The following is a 27,626-nucleotide window of genomic DNA, read 5'->3' as shown; positions in this document are numbered from 1 at the left end:
ATAGCACCTGTCTTCTTTCTTTGTTTTGATTGTAAACTGTAAAGTATTCTGCGTCACCGAGTGTAAATGTCTATGGTATTTCGTAACAACTCGACAATTCCCGGAAATGAGATGACTCTTACTTTCAAATTATTTTGTTTATTTAATTTATAATATTCGGAAATTGAGGCTAAAAATATTTATAATTTAATTTGAAACAATGCTCAATCACAGTTAAAAGCAATAAACTGTCAATTGTAGGTAAGTAAAAGCAATTTTTATTGAACGTTTCAGCATCTACACCGCTCCCAGACTCCCCGGATGACATCTAGGCTCGGGGTAATATTTCCACCTACGTGTGATTATAAGCTAATAGGTTTTCATGTGTAGTTGAGCACTAGCAACAAGGAGGGTTACAGGTAGTTTCTAACTGTAACGTTCTGATCTTTTGTAGATATGAACCTGATTTTTGGAGACATGCATTATTTCAACTTCCAACAATTTGCGAACTCATATAAACTGATATAATTCAAAATACAAATAAATGGTTAGCTGACTTATTCAATAATGAATTTTGGCTGGTTCGCGAGTATTCTTGTTCATCATCCAATTATAGTATTATCAGCTGTTGCAGTATTTTCGGGAACATGTATTATTATACCACTGACATTAAAATCTGTTACTCTACCAAGTTTCAAAGATCCTCAGCTGGTGAGTAACCCTTTTGTTTATGTTGATTTTAGCAGTTTATTAAGTACATTTAACAGTAATATTAGTAACATTGACATTAAATCTACTCACATATTCTTGTTAGAATTGTATATAAATATATTAGTAAATATCATCAGCTTTCAAATATTTTTGTCCATGAATATCTAGTCCATATATTAATCTAGGATAGTCCTCCATAAACTAAAAAATAGGATTACCTGGTTGACTTTTAAATTCATTTTTTCATTCATTAAATGAAATATTGCTCACAATTAAGATGGCCAATTGTTATTAACCAACAATGTATATTATGAACAACGGTATAAAAACTAGCATAATAAATAAAATTTAGGTATTTTATGTAGATACTTCATTTTTAGATCTTGGTAATATATGAAATCAATCAAATTGTTAAGAACTCATTAAAATGTACAGAAGCTTTTAAAAAATTGAATAGGATGATTTTTTTATCTGTAGTTGTCAATTTTACATTATCATCATTTATCAACCTTGCAATTAGAGATTACAAGGGTAGATGTGGGTAGATAAATGTCAATTTCAAGTAAAAAACTCATTAATATAAACTCATCCACAGCTTTGATGATATTTTCCTACTATAATAAAAGAGTTATTACCATATTTTTCAGTCATATCTGCATATTTTGTATGCATGCTTAATCTAATCACTGTAGTGCTTACACAAACTTTACCCGCAGTTTATTCAGATTCATACATAGGTCATAATTTGTTTCTAAAGAAAGTACTTTGTATTTTTGTGATATTGAAAAGTGAAATTCATACAATAAGCAGTACATTAGGCCCGTTTTGAAAATTCCAACTTGTTTATCATTATCAAACATACAATATAGGTACTATCAAACATGGTTGAATAGAACGAGTAGAAATGAATTCAAAACAAAAACAAATTTCTGTTCAAATTGATGTTTATCCTGACTGGAACTACCTTTTAGTTTCTCATATGACAGAAATATTTTCTTCAAAAATGATTTTTTACTCAGTCTCTTATGCAAAAACCAATGGACGTAACTCATTATAAGCTATAAAGGTATTGAGCTTAAACTATTGGGTTTATGAAAGAAATTTCTACAATTTTTATGGGAAAATAATTATGAAACTTTTATAAAACTATATAACTTCCACAAACAGCTGAAAATAACAGAAAGTATGTAATGATGATAAATGTGTGTCTTTTATTTCAGTCGAAATAGGTAATTCATTGAAAATTGCAATGATTGGAAAATCAAATTTTATTATTCATTCTTCAAATATGTGTTAACAGTTTTTTTGTAGGGGTTTTCAACAAGAGGTACAAAAATATCAAATCGTTTAACTACATGGAAAAATTTGTTGAAATCTACAAGGCCTTCTGGGGAGTATACTACAAATCCAAAAGAATATTTGTATATCCAAAATAAGAACAAAACTCAACAGCCACCCAAAACAAAAAATTCATCAAAATTAAAACTTAAGAAACATAGAAAACCAAAGAAACTCAAAGAGCCCGTATTTGGCAGTGTAAGTGTTTTCACAACTATTATTTTAGATTTGATTGATTGTATTTAGTAGAATTTATAGATTTATTTTATATTTTTGTTAATTGTTTCACATTATTTATGGTACCCATAAACACAATAATCCTCTTCATTTTCGTATAAAATCTTTTGTAGGAAACTTTATATGAGGATTCAAACTCAAGTAATGCCATAGCAGAATTAAATAGATGGAAGGCTGTTCAAAATTTAACTCCAAAACCACATAAGAACTTTGAGAGGAATGATGAAAATTTTTTTTGTGGCAATCCAGGTAACCTTACATGCTTTTATATTCAAATTTTGCAGTATATATGTTACCAGTAAAGTTAGTTTAATGGTTAAACATAGGTTTACCCGGATAAACTGCAGAATATGCAGGAAACATGAGTAAAGCTCGAAATATAACCAAAATTGTACATATTTCATGCTTTACCTGGGTAAACCGCGGTCTATCTGGTTTCTCTTGGTAGAGTGCAGTTCGAAAATGGCTACTGAACAACCAACGCGTGCGTTTATGGCAGAGTTTTATTGAAGTTTTCAATGAGTTGGTGTCTTCAAAAGGATCAAATAGTTTTTATTTTAATAACAAATAGTACCGAGAAATCTTGGCATTTTTTGCAAATTTGACTGAAATCATAACCACTTTACAATATCGCAATTGAATAGTTTTGACAAATGACATGTTAGTGGCGTTGAATCATCCTGTATCATCAGAGAAATCTAGCATAAAATCTATCCAGCAAACAAGATAGAAGATATCAAGGAAATGTTTTCCAGGAACCAGTTTTCTGTGTGTAATAAGAAACTTATATATCTAAAAAATGAATCACCAGAAAAGAAAAGTTTATGGCAACTTGCAAATAGACATTTTTAGGAGGTCAGAGCTATAAACGATGTGAATATAAAACTGAATGCATGACTAACAAATGTAAAGCTATTAGGAATCTTGGCAAAAGTCACAGTAGCTTATCTTGTTTGAACAAATAGATTATATTTTTCTATGATATTCTTTATTTTGGTAAGATACAGATTTAGTGCTCTCACTTTTATTTGTAAAATGTTTTTTTCCATTAATTGTTTTTTAAATATTTATGGTCTCATTATTGTTTAGTACTTCTAACTTCACCCAAGATAAAGGGGATAGAACACGGTTTACTCAGATACAGCCTGAAACATGTAGATTGCAGTTATATTTCGAACTTTACCTATGTTTCTTGGGTATTCTGCAGTTTACCAGGGTAAACCTAGGTTATACTGAGCTTACTCATAACATATACACATAACTATTTCAATACTAAAATTATGAGATTATAAAGAACTCATGTCCTTTACATGTCCCTACAAATAAGATTCTTCTTGACAAGATCGTTTGATGTACTATTTTCAGGGTAAAAATTAATTTTTAGAATTACTTTAAAATATTTGCAATTGAAGGTGCTGAAACAGTTGTATCTTATGTACTTTTGCTAATATTAATCATTTTATATACCTGATTCATCTATTTGATACACATTTATGATTTTTCAGATGAACAGTATGCTCATTTTGTAGTTTCTACTCACAATAAACGAGACTTATTCAATATAAATGATCTTCTGACAATGTGCAAATTGGAACATGAACTTATTGATCTCAATTATTACGAAGACCTCTGCATCCAAAACAACAATCAGAAGTGCTGTAAACATTGGTCTTTGCCAAATTATGTTGCATTCCTCAACAAGAGAGCATCATGCTTAGCAATTACGGTGAGATATAAAAATGTATCTTCAAAATTAAGTGTAAGAAGATTTGTTCATGCTTAGCTTTCAATCATATTATATATGTTATCGTGTTTAAATCGAGGGTAAGGGAGATTGGGTTTGCATATCTTCTGTATAATCCAGTATGTTGAAATAATTACGAAACTCTTTTGATTTTGTATGTAACTTGAAAAGAGTATATATCTATACCTTTCTGAATAAATGATTATGATTAATTCAAATTTATAATTAATTGTTTTAGGCTGAAGATGTAGAGGTGACTAAGAGACTTTTAATGCAATGTTCTCCGTATTTCCATTCTTTTGAATTAAATTCTCAGTGTTTAATAGATGCGCCTTATTGCGAAGCTCCCATTGAATGTCTTCGACATGATGCTGTTTTCAATGTGCTCAATTTTATAACAAGTACTTCATTTTTGGCTCCTAATGTAAGTTTCCATCAAAATACATAATGAAAAAGTTATATTGTGTTAAGTACTCATCAATAAAGTTAATATGACTTTCTCTTGTAGCCTATTTATGTCCTCAAAACTATAATGGATTTTTTTTTAGTCAAGTATGGATGTGAAAGTAAAAGAGACAATGGTATTTTTGCCGTTAGCATGCAGTACTGCAATCATGCCTTACTATCACGAACTTGAAAAGCTTACTTTGAAATTTGATGGATTAAGGATAGTTGCCATGGAATTTGGTATAAAGAACGCACTGTTTGATGAATTTTTACTTAGAGATACGTATCTTATGGGATCTGGAGCATTGTTTGTATTTATATGCATTTGGATCTACACACAGTCATTGTTCCTTACAATAATGACAATAATAGTGATCATATTTTCATTAGCCATATCCTATTTTATGTATAATCTAGTGTTTGAGATAAAGTTTTTTCCATTCATGAATCTTTTGGCAACAATTGTTGCCATTGGTAAGTACAGTCTTAATATATTCTCAATATAACTAATCACTGATCGAGGTATTAAATTCTTCTAATGAACACACTTTTACTTCCAATAGATCAACACTTGTACTCAGATATGAAAGAATTACCATGGAAGGCTTGAAAAACCAACAAGTGTACTTGAGAATGTTGGTGTAGTGTTTCATGTTTAAATAATTGAAATTAACAATTTTTAGAAATTTTATTCTTTATGTGTCATGTCAATAATGTCTCATATCAAAATGTATTGCCTCTATTTGTATTTTATCATAGAATATTTGAATAAAATATTTCACATATACTTTGTTTTTAGGTATTGGCTCAGATGATGCTTTTATTTTCTGCAAAATATGGCAGATTCAGAAGCAAGATTCTAGTTGTTCCTTATTAAAAGTGATGGCTGACACATTTCATCATGCATTTATGTCAATGTTTGTTACAGCTTTGACAACGTCAGTAGCATTCTTAGGTTCCTACGTTAGTTCCGTAACAGCTGTTAGTTGTTTTAGGTAGGTAGTAATATTTTTATTCCAATTATTACAGCTTTAGTTGTGCAACTGACTTTTGTTTTAGTATATTTGCTGGTATGGCAGTAATAGCAAATTATTGTTTGATGATGACATGGTTTCCTGCTTGTCTTGTAATATGGGAACGTTCATGTTTATCAAATGAAGCATTATTTAAAAGCTGCTTTGTGATGTTTTACCAAAGATGGTGTTGTATTAAATTACAACTGAATTTGTCAGCTGGATGGTGTCAGTATTTATCAATCAGTAGATTTTTCAAAACAAGAGAAAATTGGATATTAGATTATATAATCAAATTTAAATATTTTTGGTTTTTGTCACTGGTAACATTGGCACTTATAAGTGGGTTCATTGTGTTTGTTTATCCAAAAATTCAGCTTCCGGATACTAACGAATTCCAGCTTTTCGTCGATTCTCATCCGTTTGAACAATACGATTTCAAGTATAAGAATCACTTTTGGTTCACTCGTCCAGAAAAGGTAAATATAAACTTTTAAGCAATAAAAAACAGTTCCATCAACTAAATACGTTAACATAGTAGTAGAGATACGGTTTATTAGGCTGTTTAGTTTAATAATCTCAGGAAATAAATAAGAAAAAACGAGTAAAAACAACAGAGGTAAGATCATTTGTGGTAGTTCCTAGGTGAGCAGTATGAGTCATTTTTTGCATTAAAAGTTATCAAAATGTCACTGCTAAAAATCCAGTTAAAGGACAAATTGTGAATTGTACCAAAGTAAACAATTTTTAACTAGTCATTGTAAGTTGAGAGTATATTAAAATATATATGTTAACACACTATGGAGATATGATTTTCAGAAACTAAATAAAACGAAACTTTAGGTTAGGGCCTACTTTTTCCTATTCATACGACGAGTTTCATTAAGTTATGATAAAAAGAAGTTAGGCCACCGAACACGGTATATGTATTCTCCAAATGGTGAAAAATATAATTTGTATCAAGTACATGCTTACAAGAAAATTTATGAAGTCATGGCAATGCTAAACCAATGTACTATCCAGATTGCAGTAGTTAGGTTGAGCAGCACTTTTACTCATGTTTAAAAAAAAGTTTTTTGTAAACATGACTCTACCTTTCTATTCATATTTTCCCTATTTATGCACTCTACAATAATTTGTTCTATTATTTTCTAGAATGATCAAGTCACCTACAAATTACCATTGAGATTTGTATGGGGTGTTCTTCCAATTGACAATGGTGATTATTTGGATCCCTCCAACTTAGGAACTCTTACTCCTGATCCAGCTTTTGATATGTCAGATCCAGAATCTCAGGAATGGCTATTGAATTTTTGTCAATCAGTGCGCGAGCAGCCTTTCTATCAGTCTATGATAGGTCCACTATTGCCAAACTGTTTTGTAGAAACATTTATGAAGTCAATGGATAGAAAATGTTACGATCCCTTCCTGGATCAAGATAGGTCGCCATGTTGTGAAACGGCGAAATTTCCTTTTAATAGAACAGTATTTAACAAATGCATCATCAATGAAATAGCAGATATTTATAATACTCCCTCAAATCTTCTGAATCCCGGTATGGCTGGTCCTAAATTTTCTAAAGACCAAAATCCGACAATAAAAATTGTAATAATAGAATATGACAGTAGTTATAGTTATTCAATGTCATACGAACAAATGGATAGTTTCTTTAAAAACGTCGAAGAATGGATGACAAAACAGTTAGAATCTGCACCAATTCCTATGAAGAATGGGTGGTTTATTAGTGAGTTGGCATTTTATGATTTACAGAGGGAATTGAATGCCAGCACCCAAATTTCCATTATGATATCAATGGGACTTGCTCTTATAGTACTGTTTCTATCTACATTAAATATTCTTACAAGTTTATATGCAATTATGACTATAACTAGCAGTATTTCTGTTACAATGGCAGTATTAGTATTATTAGGTTGGAAGTTGAATATTCTAGAATCTACGGCAGTCTCTACTGCCATTGGACTGACGGTAGATTTCAGTTTACATTATTCTGTCAATTACAGAATGTGCCCAGAATCTGTTGCCGTAAATAGAGAAGCCGCCACTAAACATGCTTTAAATTATATGGCTGGACCTGCATTTATGGCAGCTATTACCACTGGTGCTGCAGGAGCATTTATGCTTCCTTCTTTAATCCTTCCTTACATTCAGATTGGCATTTTTCTGGTATTAGTTATGTGCGTAAGTTGGATTTATGCTACATTTATGTTGGGTTCAATGCTTGCTATTAGTGGACCCATAAAAGATTGGGGTCAGTTTAATTACCCTAATATGATGTGCTTGTTAGGTAGACCGAAAAGAGTTCAAGGACGGTCTCTACCACAACCATCGACTTTGCCAGATTGTCATGAATTGGAGTCCTTGACGTTTCCTAAACGTAACAGGCCCAGTCCCAAACAATTGAGACGGTCAATGAGTGCAAGTGGCGGAGCTAGATTCATACCCAGCAAATATGTGTTTACTGATCAGTCCCCTTCAGCAACCAGTGCTATAACTATCATTATGACCGATGACAATTAAATGTAAACTGTTAGGACTAAATGTTCTGTGATATATTTTTTAGTTGACTTTTATTGATGTAAATGCCATTTATGTCTATCAATTTTGTTCGGATGGCATTAAACATTATATATATATATATATATATATATATATATATATATATATATATATATATATATATATATATATAATGTGTAAAAATGTTATGTAATGAAAATTAAAAATATTGATATTGAACAGTCTTCTTGATTAAAAAATATGCCTTTAGCTACAATAATCATGTGATTCCAAGTAGTGAAACAGTATACATGTGAAAGTCAAATTATTGATTATTCATTAACAATACATTTGGTACAACGACATAAAAATATCATATTAAATATCTTCCAGCTATTTTTTCAAAGAGCAAATACATATTCTTGTAAAAACTTATCATAAGAAATATTGTATAGAATAAAAGCTTTTATCCCGAAGGAAAAAAAATTTTTGGCTTAAAGTGTGCAAAACGTAATGAAGGTATTAATAATTGTAAAGTGTACATTTTTCGTAGTTAAACATCTAGATTAGTATTATCATAATGAAAGTGTGCCGTTGCTATTTTTCTAAAATCTTTTATTAGGTTTGTTCCAATCTGCTAATCTGGATCGTCCTTGGAACGGTTATTGGAAGCGTTTACACGATATTTTCGCGCAATCTCCAGCTATACAAGGTTCTTGTAATAGTACTTGTTATCAGTTAAGTATCGAAAGAAAAGGTTCACAATCCATGCCTCAATCGGTAGTTCGTATAACGATAACTGCCCTGTTTTAACACGTAATCTCTATTGCGCAAAATCATCACCGTACCAAGGACGGTTCTTGATGGGTTGGAACGAACCTATTAACAATATTTACTGCCCTGTATGACAGATACTTAGAAACCGTCCATAAAAATGATTCAAGGGGCTCACAAATTAACAGTTGGACGTATAGACGTATTGTAGACTAATTGTAATTTAAGTCCAATTTATCAACATTAACCCAATTCACACTTAGAATAATTCTATTTTCTTACGATAAAACTTTAATTTTTTAATTTATATTTACCGAAGAACAAAGATTCTGTAGTTTGATCAATAGCTTCTTTTTAAATTTCATTAAAGTACCGCATAATAGTTGAAAAAATACACTCTCTCTTAAATTATATGGTTAATTTATATTCCTCATTCATTTTTATTACAAATAATCTTTGTCAAAAAAATCTAAGTAGACTTAGTTTAAATGTAGTTTTCTTTTGTGCTACTAACAGCATACTTTCTCCTCATTATCAGTTGAGTTCTAATTATATTACATGTTATTAATAAAGCATATCTTTCCATCATATTCAATTTACGTAGTCTTTCCTACAATATTAAGGTTATCCAAATTAGTAACGATGTAGTTTTCTTGATGATTTATTTTTTTCTTATTTTTATATGTTCAACACTCAAATAATTATTTTTCTTCCTGTAAATGTTTTATTGCTCGAACTATGGAGGGTACAGAGAAGAAGAATCTTCTGTATATGTAAAAAGTGTCCGTCCAAATGCGTTAAATAAGTGGGGCGCCACTTTAGCATCAGTATAAATTTACTACATTATTCTGTATAATGCAAAACTTCCAAAATTTTCAATACTGAAATGTTTTAATCAAAAATGAGACTCCGCATACTTTCAATTCATTTACAATCGCTGCATTTATACCATACCCTTTATCTGCACCAATGACATTCTGAAAGGTTTTTGAATAGTTATTTATCGTATATAGCTGGATTCTTTCCGATAAGAGATCGCAACCAATTAAAATAATCATGACTACTATAGCTGTAAGACGAACCTGAAAATAAACTCAGAAATATGACATATTTCTCGATTTAAGTATATGAGTTTTAGGGTATCGTTTACGCTTCGACCCAAAGGATCTATTGTGTCCCACTTTCTTGCTGCGATACTGGAGAACCCTGTGTTTACAGCTAATCCGTTAGTCCCATTTCTTTTAAAAAGTATAGAATGTGAGATGGCTTCAGTTGCGAGAGATCTTCGTCTTCTATTTCATACGCTCCCTGGTGTATTGCTCTAGAGTTCCTTAGCGTTTCACACTACGAGAGAATGTGGATAGAGGTTTCGTCCTCTGTGCAACAAAATCTGCACGCCGCATTATCTGTTAAGTTTAGCGTCTTCAGGTGTTTGTTGAGGCAACAGTGCCCCAATAGGACTCCTGTGAGTATTCGTAGATTATTCTTACTTAGGTTGATACATTCAGCAGAATTTCTCTGGTTATAGTTTCCCAGAGGAGCTTTTGCCTGTCTCAGTCTATGTAGGTTGTCCTAATAATTACAGCTGATATCAGGTTCGGGTCCCATGAAGGGCTTACCTGCCCCCGCTTTAGCGAGCTTATCAGCTATTTCATTTGCCTTCGCTCAGGTGTGCCCCGGAATCCTTCATAGGGTAATTTTATTTTTCTTGCCTAACTCATTTAATTTGTCTAGTTTGAATTTTATGATAGTTCATCTATTTTTTAATTCCATGAATTTCTGCTTGAAAAATACTTGGTGCGCTGCCCAGGCTTTCAGAGTGTTTGGTTCTGGACCCATACATTCTTATTCCAGTTCCGTCTGTTGTTTTAGTTCCGTCCGTATACCATTTAATGACATATCTGTTCATTTCTTGTATGGTGTTTTGATACCACTTGCTTTAACAGATTATTATTGAGGAACTTTTTCTCATAAGAGATATCTTCCCTTCTCTCTATCCTTCATAGCTCAAACATTGTTTATAGAGGTTGCTTGATTAAGCCTCAACTAATTAAAATAATCAGGACTAATATAGCTATAAGTCGAACCTAAAAATAAACTCAGAAATGTGACATAGAAATCTTTCTGGATAGATTCAAAACAGACACGGGAGTACTAAATAAAACTTGATACAAATAAGCAAGACTAACAACATCTCTGTAGACTTTGTTTCTGGTCACACGGAAATCTAAAAAGGAACAGTCTTTTATTGACTCACGATCTTACTTTGGTATAGGAAATGTTCCTATAAGGAAGAGGTAGACCAGTTGGTACCTTTCCAGGGTAGATCAATCTAAAACTTTCATTTTGCGCTTGGATATTTCTAGATATTATCCAATACAAGAAAGATCTTTTCAGTATTTTCCTGATAGGTAGCAAATAATTAAAGTCCTGTTAAAATATATAATTATTCATATTTGTAGGAGTGAATATCTAACCTCGTTAAAGATAGAACAGATATTGGTGTTCATTGGAACTAGAAAGCTTTAAGATTTCACCGTACACAGCTCTTAGATATGAGGCTATGAAAAGCCAAGTGGATTAACCCCAAATTTGCATAATGGAGATAATTGGCTGTAAAGTTTGTTCAAAATGGACCGACACATAATTTTTTTTAATGGTTATTTTGATTCCAATTCGCTTTACTATGTATAAAGTGACTGAATATAACTAAAAATGACAACATACTAAAGTTATGATTTCAATCTTATATTTTAATGTGGATTAGTCCATTTCCTCTCTGATGATTGTGTGGATTAGTTCACATTGTTTTATACGATTCTGGTTTTTTCTTCGAATAGTAGTAGTAAAATATTAAATTTTTTGTATTTATTTTATTACTGCACTTAAAATTAGCGAAAATAACAAAAAACTTAAAAACCTATTTATTTCAACCTATGGTATCTAAAGAGGTTACCTAGCAATTAATTTTAAATACAATATTTATTTTGTAAAGCACCTATATAAAAATAATGGAAGAAAAATAAAATTTATGAGAGCGCGGCATTATCAAACTGGTTTGAGAATAGCGTGCATTCAAAATAATAGGCGATACATAGGTCAATCAATATTTATTTAGGCATAATTCACATCCATTGTAGGTACATAACTAGGAATAGTGCTTTTCTTAACAGAATCTTAACATTAATCTCAACAGAAGTCGCAAATATAATTTTTTGCCGTTTCTTTTCCACTGCATTCTTTGTGGATCCAGGTTGAACAAGAGCAGCAACGAAACCAGACTTCATTATTAAGTCCGAATTCACCACATAATTTACTTATGTCATTAGTATTCTCATTTTCTTTGTCTGAGCTTATCTCATCTTCATCGACGTCATTACATAATTGTGCAAGGGGAATATCCTCGCTGCTTTCTTCACTGCTAGAAATTAACACTCTTCTCTTCACAGATTTTCCTTTTGCTAAAGTTTTTACTTTAACATGTTTACCTTTACCTTTTTTTCTTCTTTTTCTCTCCTTATCTTCTAGCCGTCCTTTTAGTGGCGTGGCGGTCAAAATTTGAGAGTGTTGTTTCTTTGAACGTTTTTTAATTTTCTGAATTTTTCGAGGCACTGGGCTCAATATCTCTAAAATGTTACTACGCGAAGTACTAGCAACAGATTCGGTTTTATTTGAAACATGTGTAGAGAGTGCTTCCGTTGCTATGTCATTGTTGAATGAATTTTCGTTTCGAGTAGTAAGTCTTCAACAATTGGGTCTGATATCATCATCATCAAACACGTTGGGGTTTATGGGATGAATGCCAGTCACTTCGAAACCTTTTACTGCCTTGTCCATCGAAGCTACTCTCAAATAAGCTTTATTAAATATTGAAGCAATAACATCATGAGTAATTTTTTCATATGGATGGTTTTTCATATATAAGTCACACTCTTTATGATAAGCTGTCTTCAATGGACTGTAGAAAGTGACATCCAGAGGCTGCATCCTATGGGAAGTGTGCGGGGGGACAAGTGACTAGCATGATTGTCAAGAATTAGTAGAGTGTGGTTTTTACCTGTTGCAGTAATATATTTGGCAAAGTGACGAAGCCATTTCTCAAAAAGTTCTTCGATGATCGACCCAGACTTTAAACATATATTCAAACTCATATTCTGCTCCAATAGGCCCCTCGAATCTTGAGACTGGCTTTGATTCTTTGGCGTGGATATATAAAAATGGGTGGGAATAATGAAGTTCCCGATGCATTCATAGCACAAACAACTGTGACATTTTGCCCACGTTCTCCGCTTGTAATTTTGCCAACTTGCTTAATTCCTTTAGGTGCATAAATTTTTCCAGGTCTTTGAACAGTTATAATACCTGTTTCATCAAATTTGAATATTCGTTTTGCTGGATAAGCATTATCTCTGTCATTTCTTCCAAATTGCGAAAAAACAATGCAATTTCGGATTTACTAAAACCCAACACTCTATTCATGCTTGTTAGCTCTGGAAGTCGTAAAGAGATCTCAGGTACGCATACACCCAACACTTACCAGCCATGCTCTTCTCTGTTGAAAAACTGTTTAATATTTTTTGCAACCGCGAACTCATAAGCCAAATTGCGTAGCTGTTGCTGTGAGATTCCAAAAAATGTTTTAGCCAACTTAATAATAATATGGCCAGCTAACTCCTTTTCATCTTATTTTGAAAATGTTGCCTTTCGGCCAAGTAGAGGGTCATAGTATTCTCCTTTTTTTTCTCTAATTGAAGATTCCGGAAGCATAAATGATATTGCTACTTCTTTCATTTATTTCCCACTCTTTACAGCTTCTAAAGCAGCTTGCATTTGGAGTGGATCCCATGACCCCTTTTTTCTTTTTGGTGCACTTTCAGTCATCTGTAAAAGAAAAAATAGATATTTGTAATATGCAATTGATAATACCGCGCCCTGAGCGCGGCATTTTCAGCCTACGCCATTTTGTTTTGCCACCACAACAGAATTTTACAAACAAAATTTTAAAACTCGAATCTACTTTAAATAACACCAAATTACGCTACAAAATACATTATAACAACATAATTTTGACCACAAAAAGAAGTACATACCTGGATACGTCAGTCACAGAAAAATTATAAGAAATGCGCGCAAAAGTTCTGTATAGACGTACAACTCATACCACTGACCGTGGGCCACTGCCGCGCGGGGCGGGGTTACTAGGTCGCAAGGGCGATCATGTGATGCATACGAAGTCATAGCTTTTATAGATAGTTATGTAGTTACACTGGAGCGCAGTATTATCCAACCCTCCCATAACCATTGGATTTTCAGTCATTCCACCTTGGTTTTTGTCTCCGACTGTTTTCTGTTCGTAATGTTAGGGAGAGATAGGGAGATAGGAATGGCCACTCACCAGGAATTTATGATCAATTTCTTCGACATTAAAATCTGGAGATGCCGTTTTATATTACGGTTCTGGCGCCCCCACTGATCGGAATACATGATTATTTTTCTTGATGTTGGAAAATTCTTAATATAATGCAACAGGCAGGAACCGACCTCTAGGGGTCCCCGAGATGCGACGGATTCGTCCCAAATAAACATATAGGAATTATCAGTACCCATTTTATGAACGTTGAAACAATACGTCCATAATTGCCTCTTATAATAACAAATTCCAGTCGTTAAGACGGGTGTCGGTAATGTTTTCATTAAATCGAAACATATAACAGAAACTTCACTATTTTTTTCACGTTGAATATCATGCTTCAGGCGATCCCTTGCTGCTTTAGCCTTCCTCTGATGGAATTCTAGATCCTTTTCCCTTCTACTTTGTGGAATTCCAGTGTACGTGCGCAATTTATTTTCAACTTTGATTAAGGAAAAAAGGTGCGCGGTTTAAAAATCAAAGTTATCCAATGAATGGAAGTGTTGATGCAAAGCTCTTTGACGTTCCTCAGGAATCAAATTGTTACAGTGATGTTTACAACCGCATACACATGGACTGAAAGACTTTGCAGGAGCAACTCTATTGGTTCTAGTTGTATACTCTCCACCAGCACATCGTTTCTTCTTGGCAACACTTCTATTCCACTTTTTTTCATGGCGAACTCGCTTTCTACTCTTAACTTCCCTGGATGTTGGTGGGTCAGTACCAGAAGGTTTGTCTGATGATTCTTCATAATCTTCATCTGAAAACACGAATTCCGAACCAGACTCCTGATATGGTTTAGAATCCGATTTCGAACCAAACTCCTCAAATGGTTCCGAGTCCGACTCTGCAAAATATTTTCATTTTGTTTAACAGTAAAAAATAATGAATAACTTTCATTTTACAATTAAACTGAATGTACTATTATTATTTTACTTTTAGGATTGTATTTATTATAATGTTTGTGATAAATAAATAAAATAAAAATAATCTCAAAAATTAAACACATAATAGCCTCATAGCCAAGAAATTAATATTTTCATTCTTTTTCATGAAAATTTAATTATTAATAGAGTACTTACGGTCAATTATATCGCTCATAGTATTCACAAATTTGTAGAATATTAAAATTAGTCAAAAACTTATCAATTTGAACACAAAATAAACATCGCTTCCATCGTGTTTACCACTTTGCTGATTGCGGCTCAATGGACTAAGCGCGATAGTCCACTATGATTTTTAATGAATATGTGAATTGCGAAAAAGCAAATCAACGATAGCACTACCATCTAGCGGTTTATTTTAAAAAGTGACAGTCCATTTTGCTGTTGATAGATATGGGTTTCAAAATTCTATTGGTATCAAAAAAAGAAAACTACAATTTTGTGGGTTAGTCCACTTGGCTTTTTATATCCTCATATCTAACCTCGTTGAAGATAGAACAGATATTGGTGTTCATTGGAACTGTGGAACTGGAAAGCCTTAAGACTCAACCGTACACAGCTCTAGATATAATCATTTTTCTATGTACGAAATACCGATTATAAGAATAAGAATTTTTATGACTGATTATTATTAATTAGCAGCACGCCTAGGTCTTGAGTCAGGTAGAAAGAATATATAAATTTTGAGATAGATTTTGCATTACCGCGAGGACAATAATATCCTTGATAAATAATTTGTTAAGTTTTGGCAATAATAGTTATCAATAATAATCGCACCAAAATATTAATTTTTTTGCGTCCTTCGGGATCAATCAGCTAAACGATCTATCAATTTGTGAAAATGCCATGACCTTAATATAGAGCAATAGTAAAGGTATATTTTCATGATAGTTGTTCAATGTTAAAAAAATTATTGTTGATTTATTTTTCTAATCTATTTTCGTGATTATCTAAAACCGGAGGCGTAACTAATAGTGAAATAGATGTACGTTATTCACTTTCCACCTTTCAACTTACTATTTCTTCTACCTATGGTTTCTCCAGTCCAATATTAGAAATTTACAAGTTAATAGTCTGTATATGTGTCCAATTATAATTACGAATTTTATATCAACGAAGTTGTAAACATTTCTGGTTTTAATAATCATCATGCTTATACAGAGTCTTTTTTCTTGTAAATATTGCTCAATATATATTCAATACAGTCCCCAAAATATTGAGGAGGTGCTACAAGTAACTAAATATTGAGATCAATATCAGAAGAGCAAATATATTCTGCTCAACAGAAGCAGTATCATTGACTTTGATATATTTTCAAATCCTGAAAATAGATCTGTAATAGTGATTTTATCCGGTACATTATTTCTGTAAATAACATGTAAGCACTCACAATCTAAATTATTTGGGGCTATTAGATGGATGCAATTGATTGTTACCAATTTCTTGTTAACTTTAAACAATCCCATTCAGTATAATAAAAAGATGTGATTCATGTACTTATTATGTGTACTTAATATGTTAAGAATAGAATATATTAGTGTATAATAAACCAAAAAAATTAATTACTAACATAATTCAGCTGATGTTTATTACATTGCTGATGATTTCCTAAACGAATTTACATCACTCATTGTTTTAGACAGGGGATTAATGCCAATTGATTAACAAGTATTGATTTTTATTTCACTAGAGAAGTTACGTTTCTGGAAACTTAATGTGATGACATTAGTTGTCTTGTTAAATAACTATTAGAGTTCATGTAGTATGAATTATATCAATGTTAAATGTTCAAACGAACAAATCTCTGGACTGCAGAAGAAGGTATCTATCTCTGTATATTAGACGTATTTTTTATTTTTTTACACAACCTGTTTCTAAATTGATTTTTGGTTAATAAAGATGTTTTGCCAATAAAATCCTTTTCATTTTACGACTTGAAAAATAACCAATTTGTATCTACTAGTAGAACCAATTCAGAATGCAGTGTGTTCAAATAGTCACACAACTAGAATATGATTGTTGTGAACAAAGAAAACATTTCAATCATTATCGACAAACAAATATTTCACTTAATAATAAATTAGTGGGTCTTCTCTCAATTGAAACTAAATATTTTAATAGAAACAACCTTGACTATGAGAGAAAATTAATTTGAAACAGAAACAACTCATACCAGCCACAGGTGTCTAAAATCACATAGACCATTGACCCAGTTGTCTAGAGATGGTCTGGTTCATTTGGTAGCTAATCAAAAAAGAAACAGAAACATCATTTACACTCAACAGTTAACAGTTCATCCGAATCTTCAAAATTTAATTTATTCGTTTGAAAGTTTTCAAATTATTTTTTGTTTTCTTCACTTGAATTCGGTTATTTTTTTTTAAATATCTGTGCTTGCTGCTCGTGAAAAAAATATTTAACTTAGTTTTGTTGTACAAAAAATTATTTCTTTTAATTTCTTTGGTCGATGTCTTCTTGAAAGTAGGAAAATGTTACCTTTTTACCTGAACTCATTTGATTATTTTTTTAATAGTTTTATCAATTCATTTAATCAATGTTTCTTTTATTAATTTTAAATTTCTTCATTCTTGATTTCATATTCAAGATATCAATTGCATTTGAAGGGTTGGGGGAAAACTTTTATCGAAACTTAGAAAAACGTAATTTAAGGATTCCAACTTAATAAAACCATTGCTATTGTCTTAAAATTTTTAAGTTTTGATAGAAACTCAAGTTGGTAAATGAAAAAGTGAAATTAGACTTAAAGGATTCCTAAAAAAATTCTGAAACTGTGATGACCTCTAGTGGGGAAATAGAAAATCATCGTCATGCCTTGTTCTTTCCCCTTTTCACCACTACTTGCCTGATTGATACCCATAATTCATTTTCATAAAAAATATGACTTACCTGGTTTTTTCCCCCTTCATTTTAAATAAAATAGTGGGCAGGTAAAATAAAATATCTATTACATTAATCAACGGACATTTTATTTAGCTATTTATTTCGAATTTTTTGACCGATCACAATACTTTCCTTACCTACGGTATAAAGTGGCGTATTGGGTAAGGAAAGTAAAAATCATTTCGGCGGTAGGGGGCTGAATCACTCTAAAGATCCTCAACCCCGGATACGTGTTATCACCATAAATTATCAGCAATGATAATGAGAAGAATGTAATGTTATTGATATTGTTGAGCTACCTCCAGATAAAGTCGATGTCGTTTCCGATGAAGAAGATTTCGATGATAGCGAATTGGAAGACACAATTCCTCAAGATGTTCCTGGAACTGTTGAAATTCAGTCCAATCTCTTGGAAGAATAGATGATCAAAGCAGGTCCTTCAAAGTTGTTTGTTGGAAAAAAACCAAACGTGATTTTCCCAAAGTCTTGGAGTATGATCAAGAGATATCAAAGAGGCAGGAAAAAATAAAAAATGATTTGAAAGGAATGTATGAGGTTTAAATATTTGGGACGTTACTTACGGAAGATATAATGCTGTATATAGTGAAGCAAAGTGTCACGTATGCTACCTAAAAAAATCGAAAGTTCATTGGGTTTCTGATACTGACAGGATATCATTCTCTCCCACAGGAGCAAATGTATTGGTGTGAGGATGAAGACATAAATCTACCCTATGTAAGGAAATGTATGCCGAGAAACAGGTATTTAGAAATAAAAAGAAATCTACACCTGAATGATAATTCGAAAATAGATAACAATCAAAAAAGTTTCAAAATTGCTCCTTTATTAGAAAAAATGAGCAATAAGTTCTTACAGTTTGGGGTTTTCGCCAAAAATATAAGCATTGACGAACAAATGATCAGGCATCACTTTTTGAAGCAAGTTTTTACGTGGTAAGCCGATTCGATTCGGATTCAAGCAAGGGGCAATGTGCTGTGCTGAAACCGGATTCTGTTTCCATGCAGAGCTTTATGAGGGAAAACAGAGCCAAACATTCCCAGTTGAAGGTCTTGGAGCCTCTATTATTCTAAAACACATTTCATTGGTTGACAACCCTACTGATCATTAATGAAAACTTTAGAAGAAAGGAAAATAAGAGCTACAGGAACGGTTCGTTACAGCAGAACCAACAAGTGCCCATTCAAAAAGGATAAAGAAATGAAAAAAGAAACTCGATGCACATTTGATTATAGATTTGATAAAAACAATCATATTTGCAGTAACTTGGAAAGACAATAATATAGTCAAAGTATGATCAAATCATCAATGACTCGACCCAATCCGTGTGGCAGATGCTTAGTCGCTTTCTGATTGGTTCCGGCATATTAGTATGTGTGTGTTTGTGTGTAAACATATCTGATTGAGAAAAATGGAGTTAGTTTGAAGATGTACTACAATTTTTATTTATAATACTTTTGATTTTTCATACAATTGTTTTAGTATTGTATTTGTGATAATACTTTTATAAACATGAAAACTTTGAATAGAAATGATTCGTTTTCACACGAATTATCATTTATTATTTTATTTTATCAGACCAATCCAAATTGTCTGAATAAGAAAATTTTCTGATGAAATAATTTATGTGCCAAAAACTGCATGATTATTTTTAAATAATTTTAAAAACATGTGGCATACATTTTTAAATGAACATTAAAAAATTAAAACTTTTGAGTTCTCTAGGATTGGCTCATCTAGGGTTAGAACTACTCTGAGTTCATTCGATTTAGGTTTCATACACTTCAAATGTATTTAACTCGCTATTTGAATTTGGCGCCTAAGCTAGTACTATCTGCCACACTGTCCCTCAACTCACTGTATTAGGTTTAAGATATGGAGGGTAGAGGTAAGGAGAACTATCTCGGTGTATAGAAAAGTGTCTGTTGAAAGGAAGCAAATTTTTGAAAGTCATAATTATTTCAAAGAAACTATTAACATATAAATTCATTCGAAAATTGTACATAAAATATATAACTTCTAAATTCATATCATTTCCACTTGGTACACTAGCACTATTTTGGCGAGTCTTCTTGTTATAATTTGGTGTTTACAGCTGGACACTTTTTCAACTAATCCCCCATACAAGACGGTTCTCCTTACTGTAACTATTTTTTATTCAACTATTTGACGCCATTTTCTGTCCAAATACTGTAGCATTGCGTCCTCTATTAGTGAAATATTGAAGTAAAGCGAATAGGTTTCTATCTAAACAATTTTTAGTTCAATTTTATTTTGATTTTTCAATAAATTAACTGGGGCACTGATAGCATAAATCAATTTAATCACGTATACATTATAAAAGATATTCAATATAGCATAAGTAAATATATGTTTTACACAATTTAATATTTAAATGCAAATTTGATCTTTTGTGCCATCTTATATAAGCAAATAAAACTACATTATTAAATGTAACATAGATATCTATCCGCTATTGTCGTATTGCGTCTCCTATTTGTGAACTACTGAAGTAGAGGGAGTAGGTCTCTACTTCGACAATTCAACAAATTATCAGGCTTAAAAATTGCATTGGATAATATGAATTTAATAACATATAAAGAAGGTGGGGTATTATTTATATTATAATTTTTTCACAATTTGATACTTGAACTAAACTTTTTGCAGCCTTAGGTAAGTTAATAGAATTACATTTTAAAATTTAACACATGTATCTATCCAAATGTTGTCGCATTGCGTCCTCTCTTCGTGAAATAGTAAAACATTCTAGAGCACAAGTAGGTTTCTACTTAAAAAGTTCTAACCCAGTGAAAGGGTTGCACTGAATGATAATAATTTTATCAAATATAAAACAGGGGAGATATAGAACCTAGAAAGAAAATGTTTTCACTCTCTGAGGTTTAAAATCTAGGAATACGTAAATGTTTAAATGTTTATAATGATATTCAATTATTAATGCCAACTTGTAATGGTTAGTAGAACTACATTATAATATTTAATACAGCTTTCGAACCAAAAATTGTAGTAATTCCCTTTCTATTGTAAAACATTAACATTTCATAGGGTAAGTAGTAGTAGTTAATCTACTTAAAAGTTTTGCGTTAAAAAAATAAATATCCACAAAAATGTATTACTACATTATTTAAAGAATGAGAAAAGTATTTTTTCCATTTTCTCTATGAAATGGTTATTTATTCAAAAGAAACAATTACCGCTTGGGAATTTCAAGTCCATAATATTTCTTTGAATATTACTGTAAAAACCTAGATTTCTGTAATTTGTTGAAACTAAATAGAATATATAGAAATCACATTAAATTCAATAAATAGGTCAGTAATAATATTGTCAGTAAAGACAATAATTGTTGGGTAGTAGTCACGGAATGGAAAATATTATTTCAAATAATTTTCTATATTTCTCTTTCATTTTTTAAACAATCACGAATTATCATGAGTCCTCTTTTTTGTAACGATAGTAAATATTAATACTCAGATTACTTTTAGAAAAACAAATATAAATCCGAACAACGGTCTTAAGTACTACCCATGTAAAATTAATCGAGAATTCTTTGTTTCGGTAAATCGACACCCAAAAGCGGCGATTTTCCCCAACAACACATAACAAGTAGTTGATTGGTAGTAGGATAACGAACGTAACATTTAAAGAAAAATAAGGGCCTATCAAATAGGTAAGTAGGGCTATAAATTGCGCGTAATGCCCGACACGTGGTTGTTACGACAAAGTGGATATTATCCTCCGTGTGCCACGCGTCACATTTTTGTTCTGGTATTCTTTTATGCATTGTGGCGTATTCCATTATGATCATTTACCAACATCGCTTTGTAACACAGATGTGATATGCAGAGGCGTTTCTTGAAAACGAAACCTAATCAAGAAATTGTATGTTTGAGAACAATTATTCTTTAAATTCACACTTATAAGATATATCTTATAAGAGTTTTATCGTATCTGGCCTAGGGTTGATACGAGTAAGAGATTATGAAGTGAAAAAAAGATACGAGCATACAATTAGTTTGGTTTTGTAATGTTCTAGTGAATGTATGTACCTACTTTAAGGAATACTTGCATAATTTAAAAACTGAAACTAAAGTTTTAAATGTTGATCTTAGTATTTCTTCTCATTTTAACCGTATATTGATATCAATTATATTTTTCATTGTACCAACGCTATTAAAAAAACTACATTTTTCGAGAATAATGATGGGTTATATAATGAATAGATAAATTTATATTTTTAGTAATTAACAAATAATAAACAACATCGGCTGCTTATTTGGTTGCGTCATTTTATTTTGGTAATTAATTTCTTATACAGCAGTAAAATGTAACCTAACTATACTGTCAAACAAGCTTGCAAATAGATGTTGATGTGAAAATTTTTTTATGGAACGAGTCATCAATACTGTTGATTCATATACCTATTAACGAACAAAAGAAATATATGAAAAGGTTAGTTTACCGTGAAAAATATTTTTTCCAAATTGTTCAAAAGACGAGAAATATTCACAATGTAAGCTTCGTTTCTATTTCTATCAGCGGCAGCGTGGCAGTTCCGATCATGTACGGCAGATACTCTGACTCAAGCAGAAGAAATGTACGCCATTTTCAAATCTCTGCTGCCAATGTGATTTGTAGTCCTTTTCTTATGATGCCAGCATTAATTGAAGTGAAAGAAAGATGAACCAATACAAAATGCTAAGAGTGATTCAATGATGAGAAGATGGTGCCGACAGTTCAATGTTGGATGTAATCAAGTGCACGATGAAAAACGCCCGTCTTTGGTTATTGATGAAACGGTTCAAGCAATTGACGAGAAGCTTAAGCAAAACCGTAAGCTTAGAATTAATGCTCTTGCTATGTAATTTTTCAAATCTTACCATCACCAATTCATGAAATGGGAATATTACCTCAGTTTTTGACACGCTGCAATAAAGACGGTGATGATAGTCACAGGGGATAAAGCTTGGGCATCTTACGACACCCTAGAAACTAAACGACAATAAATGCAATGGAGGCACACTGTTTTTCCAACGAAAGTTAAGCCTAACATTGTTATGTGTGTTTTTTGGGACAGAAAAGGCCTTTTGTTAATTGATTTTTTACCACAAGGCCAAACAATTTCAAATGTTTACTGTGAGACCATTAAGAAATTGCGCCGCGCAATATAGAACAAGCACCGAGTGATTACTGTCAAAAGGTGTTCTTTCCACGATAATTACTGACCTCATACTGAGAACGTGATAAAAAAACTCCTGCAGGAATTTGTCTGGATCGCGATTGATCTTCCTTCGTACAGTCGGGGCTTCGCTTCAACGATTATGATGAGTTGAAAGAACATGTTACCACATGGTTGACACCTGTTACGAAAAAGTTTACAAAAAGTGCCACATAAGTGCCTACAAAGTTTCGGAACTTCACTCAATAAGTCGTGTGACTAACTGAGAAAAACACATTTTTTTGCCAAAAATTCATCGATATAATCTCCGTCAAGAGCAATACAATAATTCCAATTCTCCTCTAACTTCTCGATGCCAAACTTGTAGAAGGATTTGTCTTTTGCTTCAAAATAGGCTTCAGTTTCAGCAATTTCTTCTTCATTTGAGCTGAACTTCTTAACGGCGAGCATTTTTTGAAGATCAGCGAATAGTCATTGGTTACTGGGGACCAGATCTGGACTATACGTTAGACGAAAAACCAATTCGAAGTAAAATTCGTTCAATTGTCTCGGTGCATTGTCTTGGCAAAATAGTGTTTTTTTCTTCGACATATGAAGCCGTTTTTCCTTGTTTTTTACATTGAAACGATCCAACAACTCTATGTAGTTGATTGTCTCTCCGTTGTGGAGACAGTCGATGAACAATATTCCATGTGTATCCCAAAATACAGATGCCATAATCTTCCCACTTTGAAAAAAGCTTTCTCATGATCAAATATTCATACATAATTGTAAAGACACTGCCTTCTCTTATTTTTACGGCCTCAACTATCTCACGAAATTTCAATTAACGATTAGATTGTGGACTTTTTTGATGTTTTCTGGAGTAACCACCTCAACTGGACGACCAGAGCATTCACCATCATCGCTGTCTATACGATCACGTTGAAATTCAGCAAACCAATAACAAATGGTTTTTCTGACTAATCGATATGTTATGAAATTTAGTCTTTTGAAAGTTGGTACTTCATAACATGTCATATGGATTTGACAATGTCACCGTCATCTGTGTCAGTCATCCGACTTATTAAGTAATGTATAGATAAATAATGAGTTTTTGTAAAATAAATATTTTTTTGTATCTTTCATCTGTCCCCGTTTTTTCATATAATGAAACTTACTTTGTGGATATACCTCGTATATAAAAAATAATCTGCAAAATACGTGTTTGTCTCTAGCATTCTTCTGTTATCATAGCGAACGAATGAGTACATTATCGTTGTGTAACAAAACTATTTTCTTCAACAAATGCGATCTTAGGTTCGACATCAAAATGAGCATAGTATTATCAACTTATTGTTTTCCCTTTTTCGAAGTATCAATAAATATGACACCTTTTACATTCTGAAACACTGTTGCCATCACCTTATTGTAAAATATACTTTGGTACCACATTTGTATTTGCCGGTCTCGTTTCCTTCGTCTGGCAAACCTACGAATAGGCTATTTTGGGATTATAACACAACCAGCTATCATATTGTCTAGGAGGACAAATATTGCGTTATTTACATTAAAATTATGATTATATTGATGTTTTATTTCCTTTTATTTTGACAAAAGATATTCATAATATGGCCGACGTCTCAGAGCACTTTACTCGAAATGACCAATAGACGAATATTTTGTTTCACATTATATTGAAATGTTATCTAGAGAGTAGTCATATTTTTATCACTTTTGCTATACATTTGTAGTCGGCTTCAATGAAATACCTTTTTTAGATACGTTGAAGTATGCCTGTTTTCACTATAAATTGGATTTGGACCAGAACTTTTTCGAAAGTTATATGCCGCGACGAATTTTGAATTATTTATACATTCCTGCAGATACTTGTCATTGTAGATTACTACTCTCTCTCTCTCTCTCTCTCTCATTTGAGTTGCAATTAAAATAATTTTTCACATAAATTAATTTATACTACTAGGAGCGTTTAAAAATAAAAAGAAAGTCGATTCATCACCCGGATTCATTACAATTTCAGATTTAACAATTTCTGTTAAATATTTTATTTTGGGTAAAAATGTTTCATTTTGGATAGATTAGCGAGGTTTTTTCGTATAGTTTTTTCCGAACATTATATAATGAATTATCTCTGTATATTGCGTATACTCAATTGGTAACTAAACAAGAATCAGTCAGATTGGTGCAATTGAATTTCAAATGGAATTTCCTTGGTTAAAAATCATTATCTCGAGGTAATTGAAAATAAAGCGCAGTGACGTGTCGGTGTTCATTTAACAAACACGCTCAGCTAGGCGTATAGTTTGACGTTCTATTCCGCTCTATGGTCAATTCGGGGCGTGTGGGAATGGTTAAGGGTAGAAGGGAATATACTAACTCCATCCCTTGGGAATCCAATGTGGCTGCGGTGACGCGAGGACATATACATTATTCATCCAACATTCAATTATATATAAAATCTGCACTACATCTTGCACTGTTACTTTTTACAAGATACCCCATTATGTTTATTTTTTGATATTGGGGTGAAAATAAGAATTTGTTTCTTGCGACAAGGCATTTGATTATTAATTTTTAGAGGGATATTAATTGAGTAAAATTTATTTTTATCAATAATTCGGTAGTTGAGAAAACTTGTTCCAAAATATTAATACGATCTACCAAGCAATTCTAACATATTGCAGACCACTAAACTCTATATAAATCATTCAAAAATAGTTTCCACTATTTTCGTCAATAAGTAATTGATACTATCTTCCCATATATTTAATTAAATGATCCATAGAAATCCAAAGAAATCCATATGAATTGAATCTGGACTATTAGATAGTCAATTAATAGCTCCATATTTTAAATATATCAATTAAATTATTTCAAACGAACAGGACAGTACTAAGAATTGTTCTATCTTGTAACCAACAAGAGTTGAGGTATAAACATAATAAAATATTTCAACAAATACAAATATCAGGACATATATTTCACACTAAAAGCTGGTTTATGTCCTGATTTTTGTATTTGTTTAATCTATTTCTGTTATGAAAGTTATTCCACTATCTTGAATTTTTTACTATTAAAAACATCTTAAAAATGTCTCAGAGAAGGTTGCTTAATCAGTTCATAATATTTTTGTAAAATAATCCAAAATTTCATCCAATTTTTGAATCCTCTAGATAAAATTTGCTAGATTTTTGTAACGCTACTCTAGATTACTTTCTACCAACAAAAATTGTCTCATTTTCAATACTGTATTCATTTTTATTCTTTATTTCAGAAGATATATATTATTAATTGGTTTCTACTTGAAAGTCTTGAATAACTGTTGGAGTTGGCTCACGGAGAATTTCTAAAACTGCAGTAATAATTTAAAAAAAAAACATAAGAGTCTTGGTTAGAAAAAATAATGACGAGTGCTGTGACGATACAAAAACACTGGAAAGTTTAAGAAGAACAACTGTGTTTTGTAGTTACAAAAGCACAAACATTCTATAAGAGCAAATTGGAGAATGAGAAATTCTAAAAAAAATACAAAGAGTTAGAAAAGCTTATCTAAGCGCCCAAATTCAAACTAAGTCTAAACATATAATGAAGGTATCAGGTGTAATCACGGTACAGCATCATTTTTAATAGTATTAACGATTTAGACCAATACGAATTTTCCAATTTTTTTATTTTTATAAATCGAAAATTTTGATATGAAAATGAATGAAGACCCAAAAACATCTTAGTTTCTATTATGGAGGGTAGAGATAAGTGTTCATCGAAATGTGTAAAACAAAGGTGGCGACACATTAGCCAAGGTAAATTTTATAATGATCTTTTAGGTTATATTTACCACTTGTACAACGTAAATCGTTGACATTTGGTAGAATGAACTGCTTGTATATAAAATTCATACCATGGTCTTTGTCGACTTTAGCGCCATTCTGGAAGCTTTTGAAATCTTATTGATCATTTACAGCTAGTAACTTTTCTCGCATATGAGATACTTCTTCTTAGCTTTATCCTCTATAGTTTCTATCCCTTATAGCAGCACTATATGCATATAAATTTGCAAGGATTGGAAAATGGGCTCCTAATTCAGCTGTGCCCCTAAATGGCGCACTAAATCAGTTGTTTGCACCTCATTCCTTTGTTGACAAGTGAGTAAGAATATTACGTCTAGAATAAATATCTTTTGTAGGTATCTTAAAGCTAAATTTATTCTTCCAGTTTCTTGGAATGGAGAAGTATATTACGACTAGGCTACAATAAGCTATAACTCTAACTCCAGGTTATTTCAATTACGAAAAAGGAAATTAACCTTAATTGATTACTTACATTGATTTTCCTTTTCTGGACCTCTATTGAAACTTTAGTTATGATGGGTAACTCCCCTTTCTATGCTTGTTTA

At 31.9% G+C, this 27,626-nt stretch overlaps 2 protein-coding genes and 1 long non-coding RNA gene across 3 annotated transcripts in view; 1 reads left to right on the top strand and 2 right to left on the bottom strand.

Annotated features, from left to right (window-relative positions):
* LOC130902398 (uncharacterized) overlaps positions 1-27,626 on the bottom strand; it is a 124,153-nt gene that overhangs the window by 76,328 nt on the left and 20,199 nt on the right. The window lies entirely within an intron of this gene.
* Positions 43-17,033, top strand: LOC130902380 (protein dispatched). Its single transcript, XM_057814488.1, has 10 exons — positions 43-240; positions 434-690; positions 2,002-2,226; positions 2,379-2,514; positions 3,771-3,991; positions 4,248-4,433; positions 4,558-4,930; positions 5,256-5,451; positions 5,516-5,948; positions 6,625-17,033. Exons 2-10 carry the CDS (start codon positions 547-549, stop codon positions 8,005-8,007), a joined length of 3,297 nt encoding a protein of 1,098 aa, XP_057670471.1. The 5' UTR covers positions 43-240; positions 434-546; the 3' UTR covers positions 8,008-17,033.
* LOC130902389 (uncharacterized) lies at positions 12,331-15,407 on the bottom strand. The gene is made up of 2 exons (XM_057814498.1): positions 15,256-15,407; positions 12,331-15,020 (listed from the first exon to the last, which is right to left on the bottom strand). The coding sequence occupies exons 1-2, from the start codon at positions 15,272-15,274 to the stop codon at positions 14,641-14,643; spliced, it is 399 nt and encodes a 132-aa protein (XP_057670481.1). The 5' UTR covers positions 15,275-15,407; the 3' UTR covers positions 12,331-14,640.

Source organism: Diorhabda carinulata, chromosome 1, assembly GCF_026250575.1.
Source record: "Diorhabda carinulata isolate Delta chromosome 1, icDioCari1.1, whole genome shotgun sequence".
Taxonomy (NCBI): domain Eukaryota; kingdom Metazoa; phylum Arthropoda; class Insecta; order Coleoptera; family Chrysomelidae; genus Diorhabda; species Diorhabda carinulata.
This window is presented reverse-complemented; position numbering and strand designations above follow the sequence as displayed.

Coding starts and splice junctions, on each gene's coding strand:
- LOC130902380 (XM_057814488.1), top strand. CDS start 547: ATGAATTTTGGCTGGTTCGCGAGTATTCTTGTTCATCATCCAATTATA. Junction 691..2,001: donor GTTTCAAAGATCCTCAGCTG/GTGAGTAACCCT, acceptor GTTTTTTTGTAG/GGGTTTTCAACAAGAGGTAC. Junction 3,992..4,247: donor CATCATGCTTAGCAATTACG/GTGAGATATAAA, acceptor TAATTGTTTTAG/GCTGAAGATGTAGAGGTGAC.